The 24,063-nt window shown below is 42.6% G+C and overlaps 1 protein-coding gene across 2 annotated transcripts in view; it reads right to left on the bottom strand.

Moving 5' to 3' along the window:
• Nucleotides 1-319: 319 nt before the first annotated feature.
• Nucleotides 320-24,063, bottom strand: part of antxr2a (ANTXR cell adhesion molecule 2a) — a 67,795-nt gene continuing 44,051 nt past the window's right edge. For both annotated transcript variants that reach the window (XM_056419405.1, XM_056419404.1), the window contains one exon: nt 320-3,402. In XM_056419405.1, coding sequence (XP_056275380.1) covers nt 3,364-3,402 — 39 coding nt within the window. In that variant the 3' untranslated portion in view covers nt 320-3,363. The remainder of the gene's footprint in view (nt 3,403-24,063) is intronic.

Genomic DNA, 24,063 nt, shown 5'->3' with positions numbered 1-24,063 from the left:
ACATTGTGACACTTTTAATTTAATTAATTTTAATAAGTATTATTGCTGCCTGTGTGATAGAAATATTTAAATCACTGTTGTTGTTTTTTAGGCTCTTTATGAACTTTTTGACCTCCGGAGCTTTAAGGTCAATTGTGTGTTTTCGTTTAACGATATTACAACTTTTGTTTATTTCTACGTTTAAATTTAAAATAAAAGTTTTTATTGTTAAGAGATTATTCTGAAAAACAAAACTTAGTTTATTAAATCTTCCCGTGTTTCTGCTGAGCTTCAAACGACGCTTACAGAAACAACTTCACACAACTTTGTTAAAGCAACGTTCAGGATGTGTTGATTTATTGATTTGTTGATTTATTGACTGAGACTTTTAGAGTCAACAAATGAGATCAAGAGGAGAGTTAATACAGGAACGTATGATTCATATGACCTCGATCGAGGAGACATCTCTCACTTCCAGCATGGAGGAGAGGCCAACACACACACACACACACACGGATAAAGCAGAAGGTGTAGGAGTGCATATTTTTACTCAATGTGAGACCTCATTTTTGGGGCGGTGAAGACCTCGGAGGGTTTTTGAGAGTGTGTGTGAATGTGTGTGTGTGTGTGTGAAAGTTATTGAGAGTGTGTGTTTGTGTGTGGTGCCTCCAGTGACTCACTTCACGGGGGGAGAGGCTGCATACTGTCCACTCTTCTGTCCACACACACACACTCAAAAACAATCACACACACACACACTGTATAATCAGGTTCCCTGTCGGGCCCTATAAATCTGCGAGGGCCCAATTAAACATGGCCTTCAGCATGTCCCCCCCCCCCCCCCACACACACACACGTGTTAAAAAAGAATAGAAAAACAACAACAAGATAACAACGTTCTCTTTTCATCAAATGTATTTTCAACACACTGAAAATAAAACATTAAAAACAGTGTCGAACTCGTTGTTTTGGTTTTATGGGGTTGCAAGTCTCACATGATGTGAGTCTCATAGGACCTGGACCTAAATGTTCTGGGACATGGACCTGGAACTAAAGGTTCTGGGACCTGGACCTGGACCTAAAGGTGCTGCGTGGGTATAAAAACTGTACAATGATAAATTACAATTCCTGCAACTTCAATAAAAAATTAAAACATTTAATTCAACACAAAATGTGAAACAAACAGAAATTAAATGAAAAATATCAACAATTGTAAAAATACATTGAAAAACTGATTTTAGTAAATTGTGAAAAACCAACAACAAAATAAACTACATTTATAAAAAGTGCAGAAATACAAAGAAATACAGACTTTTTTTTTCTTGTCAAAAGCAACAGCGGAAAAAAAGCAGATAAATTGAACAACGACCTTTTAATAAAACAATAGACGCTGCGTGATGACGTGTTGTGAGGATATATATATATATATATATATAACATTAAATCTGGTGAACAATAAACATTCATGCTCCTGTGAGATTATATAAAAATAATAAAAAGTGCTTCAAATGTTTCCCTCCACAAAAGCGTCCTACAACATTCAAACGTCAGAACGGCGAAAAACACGGCGTGAACACGCCGCACCCCGAGGGGGCGTGGCTTCCATTCACGTCGCTGCGACGAAGAAACAAAGGAATAATTAGACCGCCGTCGATGCCACCGCCGCCATTTTAATCCCCCTTGCACCCCCCCCCCCAAACGTGATGGTTGCAGAAGTTATCCCCCGTGTCATGTGATAAGCGCCCCCGCCGCGCCGCAGACGTCCCACTGACCCAGCCACTGGTCATTGTCTATACGGCTCCCCGTCAACGCGGCCGCTCGTTGTCAGGTCTCGACTCCGATAGCCAATCAGAGTCTGAGGCCCGGATCCAAAGTGACTGGATCAGGTCCAGCCTTTTTCTTCAGCTGCTGCCCCCCCTCCCCCCCCCCCCCACAGTGGGTTTCATTAATATTTCATCCTTTTGGATCGGCGTCATGACCGCACGCCTGAGAAATACACAATATACAATATCTAATGTACATATATATATATATTATATATAGACACGCCCTGCTTTTTGGTGTGTTGGCGTGGGGAGGGGGGGGGGGATTAAGGAGCTGTGGGTGTGGACATAATTTCTGGAAATGAACAATACTTATCCGTTCATCGCATCCGTTACTTTGGGTTTGTGTTTCGGACGTGCACGGCCACCGCGGCGGCATCCTGTGTGTGTGTGTGTGTGTGTGTGTGTGTGTGTGTGTGTGCTCCGCAGTAGTAGGTCATTCAATGTCAAAAAGGCATTAAAAAAAAGACAAGTCGAGTCTTCACAGGCTGCTGCTCGCTGTTGCCTTTAATTATTTTAATTAAACTTGGAGAATGAAGTAGCGAGTAGCGACGCGGGCCCTCGGCGTGGAGGCGGAGCCTGTTTCTTTAAAACCTGAAGTGATGGGCCTGTCGACGCGCTACGCCTTGCTGAGCAGGCAGCAGACGGAGACACCGTGTCAAGCTCTGGGAGGCATCCATCCCTCAAACCGGGCCCGGGTCCAATAACGCTCTATTAATTTCTCTGGTCCCGGGCGCATAATGCAAAGCAATGAGGAAGGAGGGCGGAGGGAGAAAGGATGAAACAACGAAACTATGGGGCAGTAAAGTCTCCTCTGTCGATACCTCGGGGGCGTCCTGTCCACGGTTTGTCAAGCGTGTGCACTTCTCAGTGTTAAAATGACAAGGGGGGGGGGGTACCCGGCGGCGGCGGCGCTGAAGTCGGGAGGAGACGATCTCGTGATGAGACAGACGGCAGAAGGCGACGGACTTCTGCTCTTGTGACGCCCGCCGGGAGGATCACACGTCCACGGCGAGAAGACGTCTGCGCGGAGACGTCTGCGAGCGCGAAGTCGAATGCGAGCTTGAAGTCGTCTGCGATCGCGAAGTCGTCTGCGATCTTGAAGTCGTGTGCGATCGAGAAGACGTCTGCGATCGAGAAGTCGTCTGCGAGCGAGAAGTCGTCTGCGGGCGAGAAGACGTCTGCGAGCGAGAAGACGTCTGCGATCGAGAAGACGTCTGCGATCGAGAAGACGTCTGCGATCGAGAAGACGTCTGCGATCGAGAAGACGTCTGCGATCGAGAAGATGTCTGCGGGCGAGAAGACGTCTGCGGGCGAGAAGTCGTCTGCAAGAAGACGTCTGTGCGAAGTCGTCTGTGCGCGAGAAGCAAGTATTTGGTTTGTATTTTCTGGTTCCAGCTGGATGAAGTCGGTAAATAACTTTAACGAGTGCTTCTTTCTTTTTGGAGCGGGGAAACCAGAAGAGGAAACTCTGCATTAAGTGGACAGATAAACAACAACAACAACAACAACCTGACATTCTTGTTGTTCACATGTCGCTCCTCCTCCTCCTCCTCTTCTTCTACTGGTGCTGCACGCGGCTGAAGTTCATGCAGCGGCCCTGAAACACACAGAAACAAAATCTGAACTTTTGTAATAGGAACCGGCCTCTTGTTATGTCCTAAGATAAGATTTTTTAAAAAGATATTACATTTCTAAATATTTCCTAGTTTAGTCGGCAATATATATAAATTAATATATATATTTAAAGAATTAAAATAAACAACAGGAACCTGCCTCATATTTTATTTATTTTTGCATTTCAAACTATTTCCAAATAATTTAAATTACATTAAAATGTTGTCAGCATTATTTCATAGTCGACTATTTAAATATGTTTTCTATTCTATAAGATACTTAAAATAAAATTATGTACACGACAATAAATATAATACAAGAAGTAACACGTGTGGTTATTAAATATGATGTTCCATACATCTTAACAAAAGTAAAAAAATACTACTAGTAAAACAAAATATTAAATATATATACATACAGATTACAGAATTAAAATAAAGAGAACAAACTTTTTAACAGATTCATGACTTTAGAATTTCAGGAGAAATAAAATTAAACAATCGGCATAAATCATATTTAAATCAAATGAAGACTGGTAAACAAACGCCTCACTCTTGTTGACATCTCCCTGCACGTGTGTGAGTGTGTGAGTGTAGCTCTCGTTGCAGCAGTCTGCTCACCAACAGTAGGCCGACTGGCACCAAGAGGGAGCTCTAGCACAGAGAATCCCCAACAGCCAGCGGCACGCACACACACACACACACACACACAAACACACACACACACACACACACACACACACACACACACACACACACACACACACACACACACACTTGTCTCTGACTCATGCATTGCAAACAAAAAAGTGTTTGATGTCAAACTCTAAGTAACAATATTTTACTTAGTTCAAATAATCACACTTCTGAGTCACGGTGTCAAACTTCTGAGTCACGGTGTCAAACTTCTTTAAACTTCTGAGTCACAACGTCAAACTTCTTTAAACTTCTGAGTCACGGTGTCAAACTTCTTTAAACTTCTGAGTCACAACGTCAAACTTCTTTAAACTTCTGAGTCACGGTGTCAAACTTCTTTAAACTTCTGAGTCACGGTGTCAAACTTCTTTAAACTTCTGAGTCACAACGTCAAACTTCTTTAAACTTCTGAGTCACGGTGTCAAACTTCTTTAAACTTCTGAGTCACAACGTCAAACTTCTTTAAACTTCTGAGTCACAACGTCAAACTTCTTTAAACTTCTGAGTCACGGTGTCAAACTTCTTTAAACTTCTGAGTCACGGTGTCAAACTTCTTTAAACTTCTGAGTCACAACGTCAAACTTCTTTAAACTTCTGAGTCACGGTGTCAAACTTCTTTAAACTTCTGAGTCACAACGTCAAACTTCTTTAAACTTCTGAGTCACAACGTCAAACTTCTTTAAACTTCTGAGTCATGGTGTCAAACTTCTTTAAACTTCTGAGTCACGGTGTCAAACTTCTTTAAACTTCTGAGTCACAACGTCAAACTTCTTTAAACTTCTGAGTCACAACGTCAAACTTCTTTAAACTTCTGAGTCACAACGTCAAACTTCTGACAACAAAAAGCCAGATACCTACAATGTGGTTCCTGACATTCAGGTGAAACATTTAGCTCCTCGGTGTTCTGGTCTCTTGGGGATTCTCATGTTCTCCACATCAGTCCTCATGAAGTGGCCTGACGTGTTTTCAGCTTATGTTCACTCACAGTTCAAACTGCATTTGTGCATTTCAGAAGCTTATTGTGCATTAAAATGTGCACATATTTGAGACGCACACCCTATTCCAGGGGCCCAGTTCCCGTTAAGGGACCGAAGTGACCGCAACATTTGCTGCTGAGCAGAAGCTCGGCGTCTTACAGTCTCTGCTCTGCAGTCTGGCTCGGGAGCAGAAGTGTGCGCGGACCGACTGCGACGGGGGCTTTAGACAAGCTGGAGAATCTTCCACTCCTCATTATCTGGCAGGGCTGGTGGGTGTTTGACGGAGGGAGGGGGGTGGGGGGGCTTCGCTCCATCTCTGCATGGTAAGCCCCTCGACGTGTACCCTCTGCAGCTAATCTCGCACAGTCAACAAATAAGGCACATCAGATGCTGTTTTGGCCACGGCCGTCAGAGCGGCTAAGTTCAGTGGATTTTACGGGGTTTTGAGGCACATGGGAGGGGGAGGGGCGGCAGCATGGCAGACGAGGCGCATGAGGGGGGGGGGGGGGGGGTATCTGATGGCGAAGGCGAAGCAGGTGCGGCTCAATACGGTCAAACCCATTCCAGCTCCCCGGTTCCCCCATCGGATGAGGGGGCGGGTGGCGGCGGATGGCGGCGGGTGGAGGAGGGGCCTGACTTGGCAGGCAACGCCGCCGCCTTGTAACTGGGCCACGCTGGAGAGACGGAGGCTCCACCTGTGCCACCCGGAGCCGAGGAACAATAGTCTGAGTGTGTCAGCGAGGAGTGTCAGGGAGGCCTCGTCAGGCGGACGGCAGCGTGACGGGCGGACGAGGCAGGTGGGGTGACGGAGAGGTGAAGAGACAAGAGGGAGGTGGTGTGGGGGGGGAAGACCCTGATTACCATGGTAAAGACACTCCACGGGTGTGCAAGATTATGGAAATATAAAACAAGCAACAGACATTTTTATTTTTTACAATTTTATATTTGAGAGGTCCAGCAGAAATCAATACGTGATGTTGCGATGCTCTTCATTATCAATTAAAATATCATTGTTATTATTATTATTATTATAGAAAATAAAGTAATATTCAGTGTGAATAAAAAATGTAGCAGGCGGTAAAAGCTGCGAACTGTCATCACGCAACATACCGAGCAAATGTCTGGCTTTTTATTGGATTAAACTTAAATATAAAAGCTAATTCACTGAAAGCAACATTGATGATATTTTTAGTGAGACCGTATTGAACAAGAACTCCCAACGCAACTATAAAAATAAAATCCAAAATGCTGCAGGAAATATGAAATCTCATCAATAGTTGAAGATTTGGGTCAAACACACATTCTTGCCTAACTACCAAATTGGGGCCCACAAGTCTCAACTGGTCACTATCTGGTCCCTTCACATCATTAATCGGTATTCATTTTTCTCACATTCTGCATAACATTTTTAGGGAAAATGACCATGTCTAGGGCATGATGTACCATTTAATGAGTATATACATGTCCACGATAACGTTTCTTGACCTCAGCGCTGAGCTAGAAGCCAACAAAGGCCGGGATGTTGTGTAAAGAAAGTTCATATATCATATCAGATGTACAGATGGGCAACGCTTGTGCCAATAAAACAAGCATATTGTCCCCACCCACATCAGCTTCGGGGTCAATAGAAACGGTTCCTCACCAGGACTCTGACTGACGGTGTATCGCAAAGAGGTTTAAAAGGTTCAGAATACAAATATTTTCCACGTGATCGAAGGGCATAGACACTTGTGAGAATATGTGTAATAATAAGATCATGAGGTGGTCTGTTGAACCCAAAAGTCACGTTACCTGTGTGTTTGTACGCTTCAGCCGAAACAGTCAGACTCTTTAAAGTAGGGCTGCAACAACGAATCGATCCAATTCGTTAAAACTCGATGATTACAATAGTTTGCAACGAATTTCTTTATGGATTTGTTGTGTCAATAAGTCGTGGAGATTTTGAGTATTTAAAAAATTAAAAGTTCAGCGCAGAGCGGAGCAACAAAGAAAAGGTTTCCACGGAGAAAAAGAGATAAGCCACGCCCCCTCACAGGCGCAGATGAACCACAAATAGTCTGGCGAGTAAACTCAAGTGAGTAAAGTCTTGTCAGTTCGGTTTTCGAATGAAGGTTTGGAAATGAATGTTTTTTGATTTTTTTGATCCGATTCATCGAAAAATAATCGACAAATGAATCGATTATTAAAATAATCGTTAGTCGCAGCCAAAACCGTGAAGTGCTAACGCACTTTCTGTAGTTTAGTTGGAGTCGGTGGGCCTTTGCGTCTCAACTTTCCTTCAAGAATTTAGAAAACAATCTCAAATAATCTTCCGTGAGCTCGGAGTTCAACAGAAGTACGTCTGAGGAACGAGCCGCCATGTGTTCCTCTTCTCCGCTTCGAAAAAAGTCTCAACGTTTCTTTGGGGAGACACATATTTAAAAAAGGGAATTAAACACAGCTGATGGAGTTAGCGTCCTTCCAAGTTGTTTGTGTTGGCTTGTCTCGTATTAATTGATTGTATAGTTCGTCACATTTTACAATATATTTAAAAAAAAAGTTGCACCAAAGAAGACTTCCACGTAGGTTAGGGAACAATCTCCCATCTGGACCGGATGTGAAGACACTTGCAAGCATGAGAGTTGTAATCCAGTTGCAAGATGCTTATTTTGCAGTGATAAGCTTGAGGCTTTGAAAGATTTTATTACCAGAACAGACAATTTTCTCCCTCCCCTCCCCCCCCCCCCTCACATTAGAGCTTTGCAGCCTATACAGTATCTTCGTTAATCCCGGGTTTACTTAATCCAACAGCAACTATTGTCACATTATTCCAACACGTGTTTGTTGTTCTGACAAAATATTAATGAGCTGAACGGCGTCACTATGCTTGTTGAAAACTTTAGTTTCTTTACTCCGTGAACTACCGACAATTTGCTGCTGCATGTTGCTAACAATGCTGCTAATAATGCTGCTACTGCTAATGATGCTGCTAATAATGCCACTAATAATGCTGCTACTGCTAATAATGCTGCAACTGCTAATAATTCTGCAAAAAATGCTGATGCCGCTAATGCCACCGCTAATGATGCTGCTAATAATACTGCTGCTGCAAGTAATTCTGCTGCTGCATGCTGCTAATAATGCGACTAATAATGCTGCTACTGCCACTAATGCTGCTTCTATATGCTGGTAATAATGCTGCAGAAGCAGTGAAACTGAAGCTATGAGGGGAGTGTTGCTCTGAACCGTTAAACTTCAGTTTGAACTTAATAGTTTTTCATCCTCCAAGAGAGAGAAAAAAATGCCCATTTCTGAGACCTCGCCTAGATTCTCTTGACTAAAACCTCTAACTTTATTCTGTTTCATTTTTTCAAAGTCAAACTTTGCAGAGAGAATGTTCACATAGTTTGCTATTATCTGGGTTAGTTTAGATCTTTGCTCTGCTTCAATCCAAGAGATAATCATCCTGAAAGTGCTTTTCTTCCCTAGGGGAACCTACAACTTCTATTTTTGCTGTGATCCATCTTCATTTACTCTTAACCAGTCACATATATACTAATATCTACACATCTGAACAGAAGCTCACGTGTTGCCTTTATTATAACACCAACATTATTCAAAGTCTTTGTGGTTGCAGAGATATACACCCTGTTTAGTTAGGGTGTGTTATTTCGAGCAGGAACCTAAAAAAATAGGGTGTTTCTTTAAAGGTTAAACATTAACTTTAAACTCCATAGTTTAAACAAATAAATAAATAAATATGGTTCAATCCTAAAAAAAATAAAAATGTATCGCACTAATTTAAGCTCAAACATCAATTCTGGTGCAAAAATGTCAAAAAAGTGTATTTTTTACGGAATTAAACTGTAAATGGACTTGTTCTTGCATGGCGCTTCCACGCTGATGGGAGGGGCTTATGGTTCCACTAACGGCTCCAGACGTCCACCAGTGAAAGACATGAACTCCCCTCGCCTCGCTGCCCGTCGCGGGGCTCGGCCCGCCGGACATGTGTTCGGTTTCATTCCGTGTCCTCGGACACATATTGAACAAATTAAAAAGTTCAAGTTGGCGGGAGAAGCACAGCTGCACGGAGGACAGCGCAGCGAGCCAGGGCGTGAGCAATCCTCCCTCCACGAGGCTGCTGGCCGTCTTCTCTCACACACACACACATTCTCACACACACACACACACACACACACACACAGAAACACACACACGCTGCCCACACAGCGCTGCCATCTGGCCTGCTGGGAAATCAGAGCCACCTGAGACTTGGCCAAATACATGATGCTCGCTGACAACTCGGGCAGTTTCCTCCTCATTGTAAAGAGATGAATAAAGATTCTACGAGCCCATAAGGTACATGGGTGGACTACGGCTCTTTTTTTCTTTTTTTTCCGACTGTGAAGTTTAGCAGATATGTTGGAAGAAATTTGTTTTGTCTGCTCCAAAACAGGAAAAACAGTCTAATGCTTAATATGCATGTTATAAATGCCTCTGTGTTTATATGTCTGCATGTGTGCAACAGAGCCAGAACTTTGATACACATAAAGGACATAACCAAAGGTTATGCAGACACACAAACATGATCATCTTCCTCCAAAATAACGGACATTAACTTGCTGCTGTCACAGCTTCCACTCATAGGGGTTCAAGCTTTTCACTTCTGGTTGTATAGAAGTCTATGCTTCATGTGTTAAAGCTGCATTCTCTCTCCTGACCACCAGGGGGTGACTCCTCTGATTGTATAGAAGTCTATATAATGACTACTTCTCTCTTGATGTATTCCCTCAGTAAACATGAGTTTATGTCTCAATCTCTATTTTCAAGTCTTCTATACAGCATGATGTCATCATTTAGTACATTATGGTCATTTAGTCACACAGACCTTAAAGCAGGGGATGCTTTAGGGGCGGGGCTACAGGGTGATTGACAGGTCGCTGCCACATTACAAATATGGTCATTTTTGTTTATTGGTTGCGAGAAAACCAACATCCCAAAGGTGTTGACCGGGGGGGCGGAGGTCAGGACTCTGTTCTTCCATAACAAACTGGGGAAATAAAGATTTCTTTCCGGAGACGGTTTTGTGGCACATCAGATAGGGAAAGAGACAAACTGGATCAGAGGGACATCCAACCCCCGACATCATATTTACGTCTCGGCGGGCCTCTGGGACCCCGACACGGCCTCCGATCGGGAGTCTGGGAGCGAGCACTCCGCTGACCCCGGGGAGTAGAGAGCGCAGTGAGTGACAGCTTGCAAGCAAAAAAATAAATAAGTTACGCTCGCAAGCAGCAGCATATGGTTCTGCAGACTGTCGGAGCAGCGCCAGCTCCCGGAGAATATTTTACTGAGCGGAGAGTGAAAAAAAGAGAAGCTGACGGCTTGGGAAAAAAAGGAGAACGGGTCGAGCTCTTTGGTCCGGGCCGCGTTGACTCGAATAAACGCGACTTTAGCTTTTTTGTTATTTGACTTCTCGTTCGAGCATCAGAGTGAAGGGAATTATTGGGACAACAGCTCATCATCTACAAACTCTTGCATATTGAGAGGTGAAAGGGGAGGCGGCTCCAGGTCCAAACCACGACCCCAAATTAATCTGGAGAAAAAAGGTTGATTTGTAAATTTCTCTCTCGTGTGGAAATATATATTTATAGAAAAAAAGAAAATATATATATAGTGTATTTATATACACTGATATATATATATATATTTTCACACGAGAGAAATTTACAAATCAACCATTTTTATTATATATATATATATACTAGGGCTGTCAGCGTTAACGCGTTAATCTATGCGATTAATTTGGCCACGATTAACGCACTAAAATATTTTAACGCAATTCACGCAACTTTGTTTACTTCCGGTGTGCGTTGAAGTTGTTGCACTCCTGTGAGTGTCAAGCCGCGGCAGTCCGCCTCCTTCCTCCCGTCTGCTCCTCCATATTCACAAAGAAGCAGAGGGCGACGTGTCGGTGACGCAGGGTGGAAGGTGCTGGCGACTTTTTTTTTTGCTCCGCCCGATGCGCGCGCAGACACGCCGGCATGGAGCTCTGCGGTGCGCGAGACGGAGAGCCGAGAAGAGTGACCGACACGTGGAGACAGAATGACATGCTGCTGTAGAGACGACCAGCAACAGACGTTTAGTTTAATACAAGAACAAAGACGTCTTTAAGGAAAGAACCGTACATTACTTCTGATGTAATCTGGCTCGATAGAGAACATGACAGGGGGGCGGGGCCTCACCCTGATAGAATGGTGGGGGAAACACTGGGATGTGTCACATGCAAAAGCCTTTAAAAGGTGAATTTACATTTTTTTGTAAAATCGAGAAAATGAGCCCAGACTCCAGAGGGTTAACATGACATATGTGTCAGTTTACCAAGGCCACTGGTTCTGCTGTTTATGTTAAAGATGACAGGACCAATGGGGTCTCAAATGCACCTTTTCTTACTAATCTGGATGTTTCACTGAAGAAACAATTTATCATCCACAATATTAAATACCTCGCTGGCCCTTTATAGGTAGGAGCCTCTTTGAAACACAGCTCTGTGTGAAGTTTTGTCTTTAAAAAAGAATACAATTAAACAAGTGTCTAAATTACACGCTGTCTTAAGGGATTACTCGTTCATTTAGAAGATTTAGTCTTTAGAAGAATTTTTTTTTTAATCGCGATTAATGAATTTCAAAATGTGCGATTATTTAGTTAATTTTTTTAAATCGATTGACAGCCCTAATATATACATATATAATATATTTATATATATAGGTTGTGTACTGTATTCATGTCGTGTTCCCCGTCGACCATCTATAGCCATCTACATGTGACAGAAGAATGAAACGTGACTTTCCATCAACTTGTTTGGGAGTCGATGAACTCGGCTAGTTTGGTCGGCGGTTGTTGCCGACGGCTACGCACGTCTGTAATCTGCCGGTAATCCGACTAGAAGAAGACAGCGGAAGTCGTTGAACCAGCTACGAGACGAGTCACCTCGGCCATCTATCCACGAGAGACAAAGGGAGAGGCGTCTTCACACAATTGGTCGAGTTGTAGTCAGACAATCGGACGACACACCCCAGGAAAGATCCGACTGTAATCGCGAAGGCTAAAAACAACTCGGTCAAGAATAAAAAAAACATATTTGGGCAATAGGTAAAAGTCTATGGACGCATGGAGCCGTTTGCGTACTCATGCGACATCAAAAGGTGCGAGCGGAAACACGGCCTGTTGCTTTAAGACGCCCGACACTTCCTGCATACCGCGGAGCAGCCGAAAGACTACAACCGAATCCCGAAGAGGACGACTGTCTGTTGACGGGTTAACCGGCCGTCTGCTGCTGTGAGATTAGGACGCTTGCTTGATTTTCACCAGCAGAACAGTGTCCAACCCCCCCCCCCCCCCCCCCCCCGGTGTGCTACAGATTTCATTCCACTTCCTGTTGTCCTCCTCCTCCTCCTCATCATCATCATCATCGTCGTCATCGGGCATGAGCGTCTAAAATGACACCGCTCCGGCCGTCTGTTGCTTCAGGGATGAGCGCTACCTCCTGAAGCCTGAACGCGGTACTGTAGGTGCAGCTGTTTCCTGCCGGGCCCTCGTGCTCACTCCCCCCCCCTCCCGGTGTTTTTCTCCCTCTCAGAGTAAGTGCACATCATTGGCAGCTAAAAGCTCTGGGCACCGTCCCTCTGGTTGTTCCAGAGAAATGCCAATCGTTTTGGCGTCGGCGGGGGCCTCACAGACGGCGCAGGGAAGGCACAGATGGCACTAATGGACGAGCAGAATCCAACCGAGGGACCGGGACAGAGCCACACCGGAGCGCCGTCCAAATAACTGTAGTGTGAATGTACTGTATGGCCAAACGCCGCCCGCTCTGCTCTGGCAGGGGGAGGGGGATGAGGCATGAAGTATTTAAAACGATGAAATAATCATAAGAGGAGGGAGAGCCGGTGGGAGGAATCGGCGTGGAGCCGTGCCAGGTGGGATCAGACGGGAGGGGAGATGGTTCTCGTCAGCCCGGATCCACACCGACAACCCCGGCTAATGGACCCGGTTCAGAGGACCGACGTCTCCCGATGCCACGCGTCCCTTTGTGCTAACGGCTGCGATGTCCACACGTTGAACATTTGCCGTGCGAAGCCTTCACACACACAAAAAAACGTATAATAAAACATCCCTGTTTTTTGTCCTAGTCGTGCTGAGCAGATGCTTGTAGGAAGGACTCATCGCAGCTCGGTGATGGCGCTAAGTGAAAACCCGTCTGGAGCGCCGTGTTCTTCTTCTTATAAAGAAGTTGAAATACTTCTGAAGGGCCGCGGTACCTTAAATTTGAGGACGTTTCTGCGTGGTTCTCTAAAAAATTCCCGTAGACTTTTTTTAAAAGCGGATCGGTGGTCAGGTTGGGATGTTTAGAAACTCTGCAAAGACAAACAGCACGAAACACAAGACAGTGTCTCCCTTAGAAGAGAAACAAAAGAGGAAGAAGAGGAAGAAGAAGACCACTGACGAGACGATTCCCCCTTAAAACAACGTTTCTGTTGTTTCCTGATCAAGGGATCATCCTCTCCGTTCCGACAGTCCAAGTCACCGTCTGTCTTTTCAATATGTTCATCTTCATGTCTTTGCGTCTTTATGTCTTTACGTCTTTATGTCTCTATGTCTTTATGTCTCTATGTCTGTCTTTATGTCTCTATATCTTTATGTCACTATGTCTTTATATCTCTATGTCTTTATGTCTCTATGTCTGTCTTTATGTCTCTATGTCTTTGTCTCTATATCTTTATGTCACTATGTCTTTATATCTCTATGTCTTTATGTCTGTCTTTATGTCTCTATGTCACTATGTCTCTCTTTATGTCTCTATGTCTTTATTTCTCTATGTCTTTATGTCTCTATGTCGTTATGTCTCTATGTCTTTGTCTCTATATCTTTATGTCACTATGTCTATATATCTCTATGTCTTTATGTCTCTATGTCACTATGTCTCTCTTTATGTCTTTATGTCTCTATGTCTTTATGTCTCTATGTCTGTCTTTATGTCTCTATGTCTTTGTCTCTATATCTTTATGTCACTATGTCTTTATATCTCTATGTCTTTATGTCTGTCTTTATGTCTCTATGTCACTATGTCTCTCTTTATGTCTCTATGTCTTTATTTCTCTATGTCTTTATGTCTCTATGTCGTTATGTCTCTATATCTTTATGTCACTATGTCTTTATTTCTCTATGTCTTTATGTCTCTATGTCTTTGTCTCTATGTCTTTATGTCTCTATGTCACTATGTCGTTATGTCGTTATGTCTCTATGTCTCTATTTCTTTATGTCTCTATGTCTTTATGTCTCTATGTCTTTATGTCGTTATGTCTCTATTTCTTTATGTCATTATGTCTCTATTTCTTTATGTCTCTATGACTTTTTTTCGTCCCGATGTGCGCGCGCACACGCCGGCATCGGAGCTCTGCGGCGCGCGAGACGGAGAGCCGAGAAGTGTTAACGCGACACATAGAGACAGAAATGACATGCTGCTGTAGAGACGATCAACAACAGATCGGTCAAGTACGCAAAGGCGCAAAGTAACACAAGTGGCATTACGCATCGTTGATTATTTTCGTGCATGCGTACCTGCGTACCAGTTATGTGCACCCCTGTCTATGTCTGTCTTTATGTCTCTATATCTCTTTATACGCGATACACATGTGGAGAAATGTTGTATTCTATTTAAAAAACAAAAACGTTACTCCCATGATACCAAAACAAAGGTTTCCATTGTTCCACGTGAGGTGATGTTTCAAAAGTGTGTTGACTCATTGGGATCATTGTTTGAGTTACTTTTATGATTTTTACTTTTCATTTTAGTGTTTCCATTCGTTAAATGCACATAATAAATAAACACAATATAATACAATACTTTGGCTGAATTTGACTAACTGCGTCTGTCTGGTTTATTACGCTGCAAGTATTCTTTTTAATTAAAATAAATTGATGAAATGAGACAGCCTTTATTATTTACCATAAAAATAAAAATAAAAAACTGTTTCTTTCCAAAAATAAATATGCTGGATCTTCATTTGGTCTAAACATTGCTGCTCGAAATGCATCTGTCAATATCTACAAAAATAAGATTCAAAAAAATATTATTAAAAAAAGAAACCCTATCAGATGAATGTTCAAGTGGTGAAGATCTCATTTTGAAATGAGGCTCTTTGATTGGCTTCAATTTGTATTTTCTTTCCTTCCGGAGTGTATATGTGTGTGTCCCCCCCCCCCCCCCCCACACACACCAGCGGCATGCTGTACGGGGTCACATGTGATCTGCTCTTAGAGGAGATGCAGGCCATGCGACAGGGAGGGCCAGTAATCGGGAGTGAGCTGTCAAGTCGGGGCGGTGTGTGTGTGTGTGTGTGTGTGTGTTGCACGTGCAAGGGAGGCTGCCCTCCTACAGCGTGGCACATATTAAAAAGGCCCTGATGAGGCTAATGCAGGAGGAAATGGGTTTGGCGTGGCGCCCGGTCGAGAGGTGAAAGGGGAGGCGGCTCCGGGTCCAAACCCTGACCTCAAATTAATCTGGAGAAAAAAGGTTGATTTGTAAGTTTCTCTCTCATGTGTATATATATATATATATATATATTTATTTATTTTTTTCACACGAGAAACTTACAAATCAAAAAAAATTCTTCTATATATATAAATATATTTATAAATGTATTTATACATATATTCATATAAATATATGTATATATATATTAGGGCTGTTAATCGATTAAAACAAATTAACTAATTAATCGCACATTTCGAAATTCATTAATCGCGATTAAGTTTTTTCCCCTTCTTTTTAAAGACAACACTTCACACAGAGCTGTGTTTTCAAAGAGGCTCCTACCTATATAGTGCCAGCGAGGTATTTAATATCGTGGATGATAAATTGTTTCTTCAGTGAAACATCCAGATTAGTAAAAAAAAAGAAGTATATTGAGACTCCATTGGTCCTGTCATCTTTAACATTGAACAACAGCAGAACCAGTGGCCTTGGTAACTGACTGACATTCACATATGTCACGTTAACCCTCTGGAGGCTGGGGGCATGTTCTCCATTTTACAAAAAAATGTAAATTCACCTTTTAAAGGCGTTTTCATGTGACACACCCCCACGTGTTATACATCACACATTCCAGAACAATCTCAGCTCTCTATATAATGAGGCTCATTGTCCTCGCGCCGTGTTCTCTGTCTTCTCTGACTGACAGGTTGCTAATGAGCCTCACCTGTGAGGTGGGAGGTCCTTGTGATTTACTGAGTGTTCATTGGTTGTTTCTTTCGCAAAATGTTGACAGACAAACGGATTGACCAATCACGGTGAAGGTTTCCTGTGACGAGTTCTTTCCGCGCCGCGTCACCCGACACGTCGCCCCTCCATTCCTCTGTGTATCAGAGGGGGAGACGGGAGGAAGGAGGAGCAGGAGGAAACCCGACTGATTCATCCACGAGTTTAAACTGATTTCTGCTCCTTATTTTCGCGGAGAGATAATTGTTTTATAAACGGAAACAGTGTTAAACCGTACTGCCGCGGTTTAACACTCAGAGGAGTGTAAAAACTTCAACGAACACCGGAAGTAAACAAAGTTGCGTTAATTGCGGGAAAATATTTTAGTGCGTTAACGCGGCCAAATTAATCGCATAGATTAACGCGTTAACGCTGACAGCCCTAATATATATATATATTTATATATAGATTTAGATATACATACATAAAGATTTATTTATACATATTTACACACGAGAGAAACTTACAAATCAACATTTTTCTTCTTCTATCTATACAAATATATTTATATATATTAGGGCTGCAATTAACGATTATTTTGATAATCGATTAATCTGTTGATTATTTTTTCGATTAATCGGATAAAAAAACAAAAACTGTCATTTTCAACCCTTTATTCAAAACAGGGTTCGTATGGTCATGGAAAACCTGGAAAAGTCATGGAATTTTTAAATGGCTATTTCCAGGCCTAGAAAAGTAATTGAAAAAAATAAAATCCCAAAATGTTTGGAAAAGTAATGAAAATGTGTTATATTCAAATGTTAATTTACACGGAATATATACGGTATGCTTTGGAATTCTCCTTGTTAGTTTAAATACTACATCTTCTCACTTGTTCAAGTATTCACAGAGTTTTCACAAAATGTTTAATCATGGAAATTTGGTTTAAAATCATGGAAAGGTCCTGGAGATCCACTGGTCAGCATGTGGATGAACCCTGTTCACTGGTCATGAACAGACTGACAGCGGTTTACTCTCCTGAGTTGGCTATTTATGGGTTAAACGCCTCATACGGTGAGGGGGCGGGGCTTATCTCTGTTGCCTTTCTCCGTGGAAAAATATTTTCAGCCATCCGCCTCGGAATAAATAACCACGTTTTCTACATTATACTTCTTGTGGAAATGCCACACACGTCGTGACATGTAGCGCCCTGGTGTCGGGGTTCATCACGTCACCCGTAGGCGCACTTAGCTCCGTGAATGTCCCTCCAACGACGTGAATGACTTCCGCTTCCAGCGCCACGAGAGCAGCAGCAGCCAATTAGATTGACAAACGGAGGAGCAGCTCAGCGCTGATTGGCTCTCACAACGCAGCGCTCTGTCTCTCCTCTCCCTCCGCTCTTGTTTCTCCTGCGCCGCTCTGCGCTCAACTCAACTTTTTTAATACTCCGCGACTTATTGAGCGCCGTAATAATCGCGCGACACAACGAATCGATAATGAAATTCGTTGCCAACTATTTTAATAATCGATTTTTATCGATTCGTTGTTGCAGCCCTAATATATATATATATAAATAACAAAAATAGTATATATGTTTATATACATATTTATTTATACAAATATAAATTTTCACACACGAGAGAAACTTACAAATCAACCTTTTCTTCTTCTATATATATATATATATAAAATAAAAAGTATATATATTTATATACATATTTAGTTCAACAGATATTTATATAAATATATGTATTTCCATACACGAGAGAAACTTACAAATCAACCTTTTCTTCTCTCTCGACATACACACATATATGTATATATATATATATATATATATCTTTTTGGATTTAATTGAACATGAATATTCATATTTTCTAAGTGATTTTATAAACGACACACAGATAAAAGAGAGAAGCAACGTTTCATCTGCCTGTCGTCACTGAATCATCGATCAGATCAAGGCCTACCTCCACTCAAATATATTTTTAAAGGATCTTATTTTTTCTTCTTTGTCATTCTAAAAAGCCGATAACTTCTCAGGAGTCTAAAAAAACAACTATAAATACAAGTTAAAGAGGCAGGACGTTTAAAAGCCAGATAAATATACATTTAATATATTTTTTTCTTCTTCCTGTCCTTTTAAAGACGATAATTTCTCAGGAGTTTGACAAAAAATGTAAATAAATGTTTAAAACCAGACACACCAGATGTACATTTAATGGATACTTTTCTTCTTCTCTCCGTCTTGGTGAACACGTCCGGCTCCATGAGTCACGACTAGAATCTGTCTTTGCATTTAAAGTTTAATCAGATTTTTACAGCGGGGAGAAAAAGTTGTAATTTACAAGGCCGTAAAGTCTGGAGAGGCCAGCAGCACACCATTCTTCTGACAACTGTGGTCTGCCTGTGAGGTAGTCAGGAAGGGCGTGATCCAGGAGCGAGGAGGAATAAAACAGAGTGAAGCTGTGAATCAGCCGTTGAAGAGCTGAGAAAAGAGCACGACGTGAAAGCAAATAAGCTTTGAAAGGAGCTGCAAATGGAATGAAATGTGAGTGTGTGAGGAGGTGGGAAAACACACGAACACACACACACACACACACACACACACACACACACACACACACACACACACACACACACACACACACACACACACACACACACACACACACACACACACACACACACACACACACACACACACACACACACACACACACACACACACACACACACACACACACACACACACACACACACACACACACACACACACACACACACACTTTTTGATTGATAATTATTTGACGTGCTTGATGTGTAAAATGGTTCAAACTGAGTTTCTCAATCTGTGAGATTTTATTTGGTTGAATATTTTTTGGGTAACTTCTGATGTCTGAACATTATTATGACGTCTTCCAGAACATCTCACAGGAAGCCGACGTCCGGCTGCAGAGTCCAAAGAGCTCGGATCTTGTTACACACAAACACCTGCGAGTAGGCGGAGGAGAAGGAGGAGGAAGAGGAGGTGCTCGGTGCCTCTGGGACTAGTCCTGGTCCGAGGTGCCAGGGATCAGGAGCAAACATCTTTCAGTTCTTTCTCTCTTTCAGTTCATTCTTTCAGTTCATTCTCTCTTTCAGTTCTGTATCTTTCAGTTCTTTCTCTCTTTCAGTTCTTTATCTCTTTCAGTTCATTCTCTCTTTCAGTTCATTCTCTCTATGTTACGGCCTCTTGGTAAACTAGGGATGCACAGGCCGCAACATACAAAAAAGGGATACAGCTAAGGGGGAAACAAAGGAGGCAAATAATAAAGTTAACTACTTGAACAAAATAAGGAAGATTCATTTCAGACAGTTAAGGTTTAACGAAGGGCAGAATAACACAGAAGCAAAGCAAAAGGAAAAATAGGCGTCAGGGTCTCCAAGGCCAACACAACAAACAAAACCACGATGCTAACTAGAAATCAAAAGATACCACTGACCTACCATCGAAGAAAGGAAAAACAATACTAAGCTCCCTGTCTGACCACAAAACAGGAGAAAACTAACAACAAAAATGGCAGAGAACCCCTACAAGCTTGACCCGAAAATACAAATGGTGGCCAACACTTCGGCACCATACCACGGAATGGTCACAGCTCAGAGGTGGAGAGAGAGAGAGACACACCTAGTCTGGGTGATTATATGTTCCGCCCACTGATTAGCTGATCCCTCTCAGGTGGTGTTGCTCCAGGCGTACCAGACCTGAGAGAGATAGCTCCACCCTCTTCCTGAAACAGGGCCGTCTCAGTCACGGGACGTAACACTCTCTTTCAGTTCATTCTCTCTTTCAGTTCTTTATCTCTTTCAGTTCATTCTCTCTTTCAGTTCTTTATCTCTTTCAGTTCTTTCTTTCTTTCAAGTGTTTCGAGGCCTCGCGGTAACTCGTGAGTAAAATCACCAAAACAAACAGTTCTTCATTCCTTTCTTCTTCTCATTCACGTCGTCCTGAAATCTAATGAATAACCAGACAAAAAGCAACGCCGATGATTGCCCAATGAGCTTTGGTTTGCTGCAATGAGAAGAAGAAGAGAAGAAGAGGAGAAGAAGCGGAGGAGTGCTGTGAGAGCAGACGCTGCTCTCTTCATCGCTCGTATGTCGTTTAACTTCTGCTGCTATAAGTGGGCTTCTGCATCATGGAGGGGCGTCCTCCGTCCTTTATTAATCCGCCATGTCAACATTATTTAGTTTAAGGAAGCAGTCGTCATGTTTTATGCAGCCAGCTCGACGGGAAGCTTCAAGTTCCACAACCAGCAGATGCTTCTGTGTGTGTGAGTGTGTGTATCTGTGTGTCTGTGTGTGCGTGTGTGTGTATCTGTGTGTGTGTGCGTATATGTGTGTGTCTGTGCATGTGTGTGAGAGCAGTCATGGGATGCGACACCGAGGCAGCGAGTGTGTGTCGTTGGGGGAAAAGACTTCATTTCATTTAGTGTGTCCGGGTGGAGAGAAAGAGAGGGAGAGAGGGAGGTACACAGAGAGAGAGGGAGAGAGAGACAGAGAGGTAGATAGAGAGAGAGAGGGAGGGACGGAAACAGAGAGAGAGGGAGAGAAAGGGAGAGGGGAGAGAGAGGGGTGGGGAGAGAGAGAGAGGGAAACAGAGAGAGGGAGAGAGAGAGACAGAGAGAGAGAAACAGAGAGAGAGAGAGGGTGGGGAGTGAGAGAGAAAGAGGGAGGGAGGGAAGGAGGGAGAGGGGGGGAGGGAGGGGGAGAGGGAGGGAGGGAAGGAGGGAGAGAGAGAGGGTGGGGAGTGAGAGAGAGGGAGGGAGGGAGAGGGAGAGAGGGAGAGAGCATCTCTCCTGGTCACCTCAGACATCTAAGGGTTTGTGTTTCCACACGGTTCAACAACAACAACAACAACAACCAGACTCCTGCTGGAGGGAACTCGCTACCTGATAATAAAATGTCAGTTTAGAGAAGAGACGCTCTGGAGGCTGAAGGTCTATATTATATATATATATATATATATAATTATATATATACTTAACAAAACATCTATATTAAAAAAAGGTATATATATATTAAAACAATATTTAAAATATATATTTAGAATAATATATCTGTATGACAATATATATATAAAGAAAAATATGTATTATATATAAAAATATATATATTTGCGCTAAATGTGTGTGGGAGACCGTCAGCCTGTCAACAACCACTTAAGTTAATGTGAAAAAATATAATATATCGCCACTCATTATCACGGAGAGAAGCCCCTCCCCATTTTCGAGGCGCTGGTCTAACGTGTGTGAGCGGGGAGCGAGTAAACATGTCAGTCGTTTCGGCAAGGACGGCTTCTCATTGGGGGATGAAACGTGAATCTTGGGTCGCAAAAATGTGCGCTTATTGGCCAATGACATCGTTTTATTATTTCACGTGACTGGACTATTCGGCAGATCAGAGACCGGTAGGGATGAGAATTGATAAGATTTTAACGATTCCGATACCTTATCGATTCCTGCTTATCGATTCGATTCCTTATCGATTCTCTTATCGATTCTTTTGGAAAAAGAGCACAAACGGGTTTATTCACATTAATTTTCTTTTATATAATGCTGCACACACACAGTATGTATACATACACATTTACTTTTTTTAAATAACCAAAAACATTTATTTGAACTTAAAATAAAACTTACATAACTTAAATAAAATGTATTCTGTTTAATTTAAACATGTTCCTAGAAATTACAGTGCTCCTTCCTTTTTTTTAAAGGGTATATGAACTGAGCTGTCAAAAATGAAACTAGCAGTGGCAAATACCAAGTGTCCAACCATCAATTGTATGGATCATCAACAATTCTTGTGCAGAAAAATAAGCATGTCTGCTTTCTCCGGGAGATCTCTCAGGACTTATTGTGTCTCCAGCCATGGAGAACACTCTCTCAGATGGGGTGGAGGATGAACACAAAGATATGAGGAGGTGTCAGCCTGTGACCCAGACAGACTACCAGCCTCTGAACCGGTCTGACTCTGAACCTCATCAGCTACATTGGATGGCAATGGAGATTATTTATATAGTGAAAGCTGGTTTACACAATGAAACAAATGGCAATAACAAAATCGCTGAATTTGCTGAGCTGACATAAAGCCACATTAAAGCAACACTATGTAACTTTTCCTTCAGGTTTTTAGGTATTTAGGTATCGATTTCAGTGTGTCGTAAATACCCAGTGAGGGGGCGGTCATTTACTTTGTTTTGGGGACTGCAAATGTGGAGTACGTGTGATCGAATACAATATTGTTGACAACACCAAAAAGCTACATAACAAAGCTACCCTTATACTGTAGCTGCGAGCGTGGAGTGGCACTTTATGTCATTGCGTAATCACTGCCAGAAAGCAGGTCGAGTACATCCGCCGGAGAATCTTACATAGCGGAGTTATTTCCCCACAGACCCCCGTTGGCAATAGTGGAGACGCAAATCGTCATATTAAAAGTCATTGTAGCGGCACAAATTTTTTTTTTGCTGTTATTTTAAGGTCCAAAAGTTACATAGTGTTGCTTTAAGAGGGGAGGCAAACACGACCTCTGCCTCAATGTAGGGGGCTGACAATGGAAGATTCTGTAGCTAGCTATATGCTAAGTTTAATAATGGATTAAAAATCGATATGCTCAGTTTAATAATGGGTTAACACGATAACGAACGTTTGCTGATAACACCGATCAAACATTTCTCAAAACTGGACTTTCAATCCAAACGTGAAGTGATCGATAATGGGAGACCAATGCTCAAATGTCTGCTTCAAACGAAGGGACAGAAGATAACTTGATCGACTCCACACAATAAAGGCAAATTGCTTCACACAGTGAGTGGTTGTGATCACTTTTGAGGAGTTTACCTTGGACAGAAAGAGATGATTAGCTGAGCTGCTGCATCGAACACATGACACTCCTGTAATTTAATTCCATGCGTGTTCAAATGCTTATTCGTATTTGTTGTATTTCCTCCTTCGATTTAAATAGACTTTTACACACGTTACAAGTGGCGTAGTTGTCATTTTGTCTTGTGAAATAGAGCCAAACTTTAGAGCGCTTCTGCCATGTTTGCTGCAGTCTGAAGAAACTAAAAAGTTAACGCCACAGAGAACCGTTAGCAGAACCGTTAAAGAATTTGGCTAACGATCCCAAACAATCGGTTCACTGGGAACCGGTTCTAAAACAGAACCGGTTCTCGATGCCCATCCCTAAAGACCGGTATCGTTCCCTCAGCCAGAGAGCTCCACGGAGCTACGTGAGCAGGCTGCTAACCGGAGCTGTCAGCTGGAGGCTCAGTGAGTAATGCGCTGTTTAGTTTCCCCTGTCTGTTGTTCCAAAGGGACTGAAACTCTCTGGACGACAACGGGGTGAGGGATCTAAAGAGCTGCAGACAAGTGTAAAGCACAAATCTTGCCGCAGTTATCTAGCTAAGAGCATGGAGCTAACTCGCTAACAGCATGAAGCTAACCCTGTTTGCAGAGCAGAGCAGCAGAAGGAGACCGAACTGGCATCGAAAACACAACGAAGAAGTTCTGAAAAACAGACACATTCCCTCCAGAATAATGGAAACAGGCTGGTTACAGACATGATTGACTTTAACCAGAGAGTAAAGTGACCACTTTAAAGAGAGGAGGCAACTTTTCTTTACAGTAGTGGGTCTGCTCTGTCACCCAATGTAACATGTGATCTCTTTCTGACTATTCTGCTCTGAACCT

This window comes from Pseudoliparis swirei, chromosome 7, assembly GCF_029220125.1.
Source record: "Pseudoliparis swirei isolate HS2019 ecotype Mariana Trench chromosome 7, NWPU_hadal_v1, whole genome shotgun sequence".
Classification (NCBI taxonomy): Eukaryota; Metazoa; Chordata; class Actinopteri; order Perciformes; family Liparidae; genus Pseudoliparis; species Pseudoliparis swirei.
Note: the sequence above shows the minus strand (reverse complement) of the source record. Positions and strands in the feature narration are given on the sequence as shown.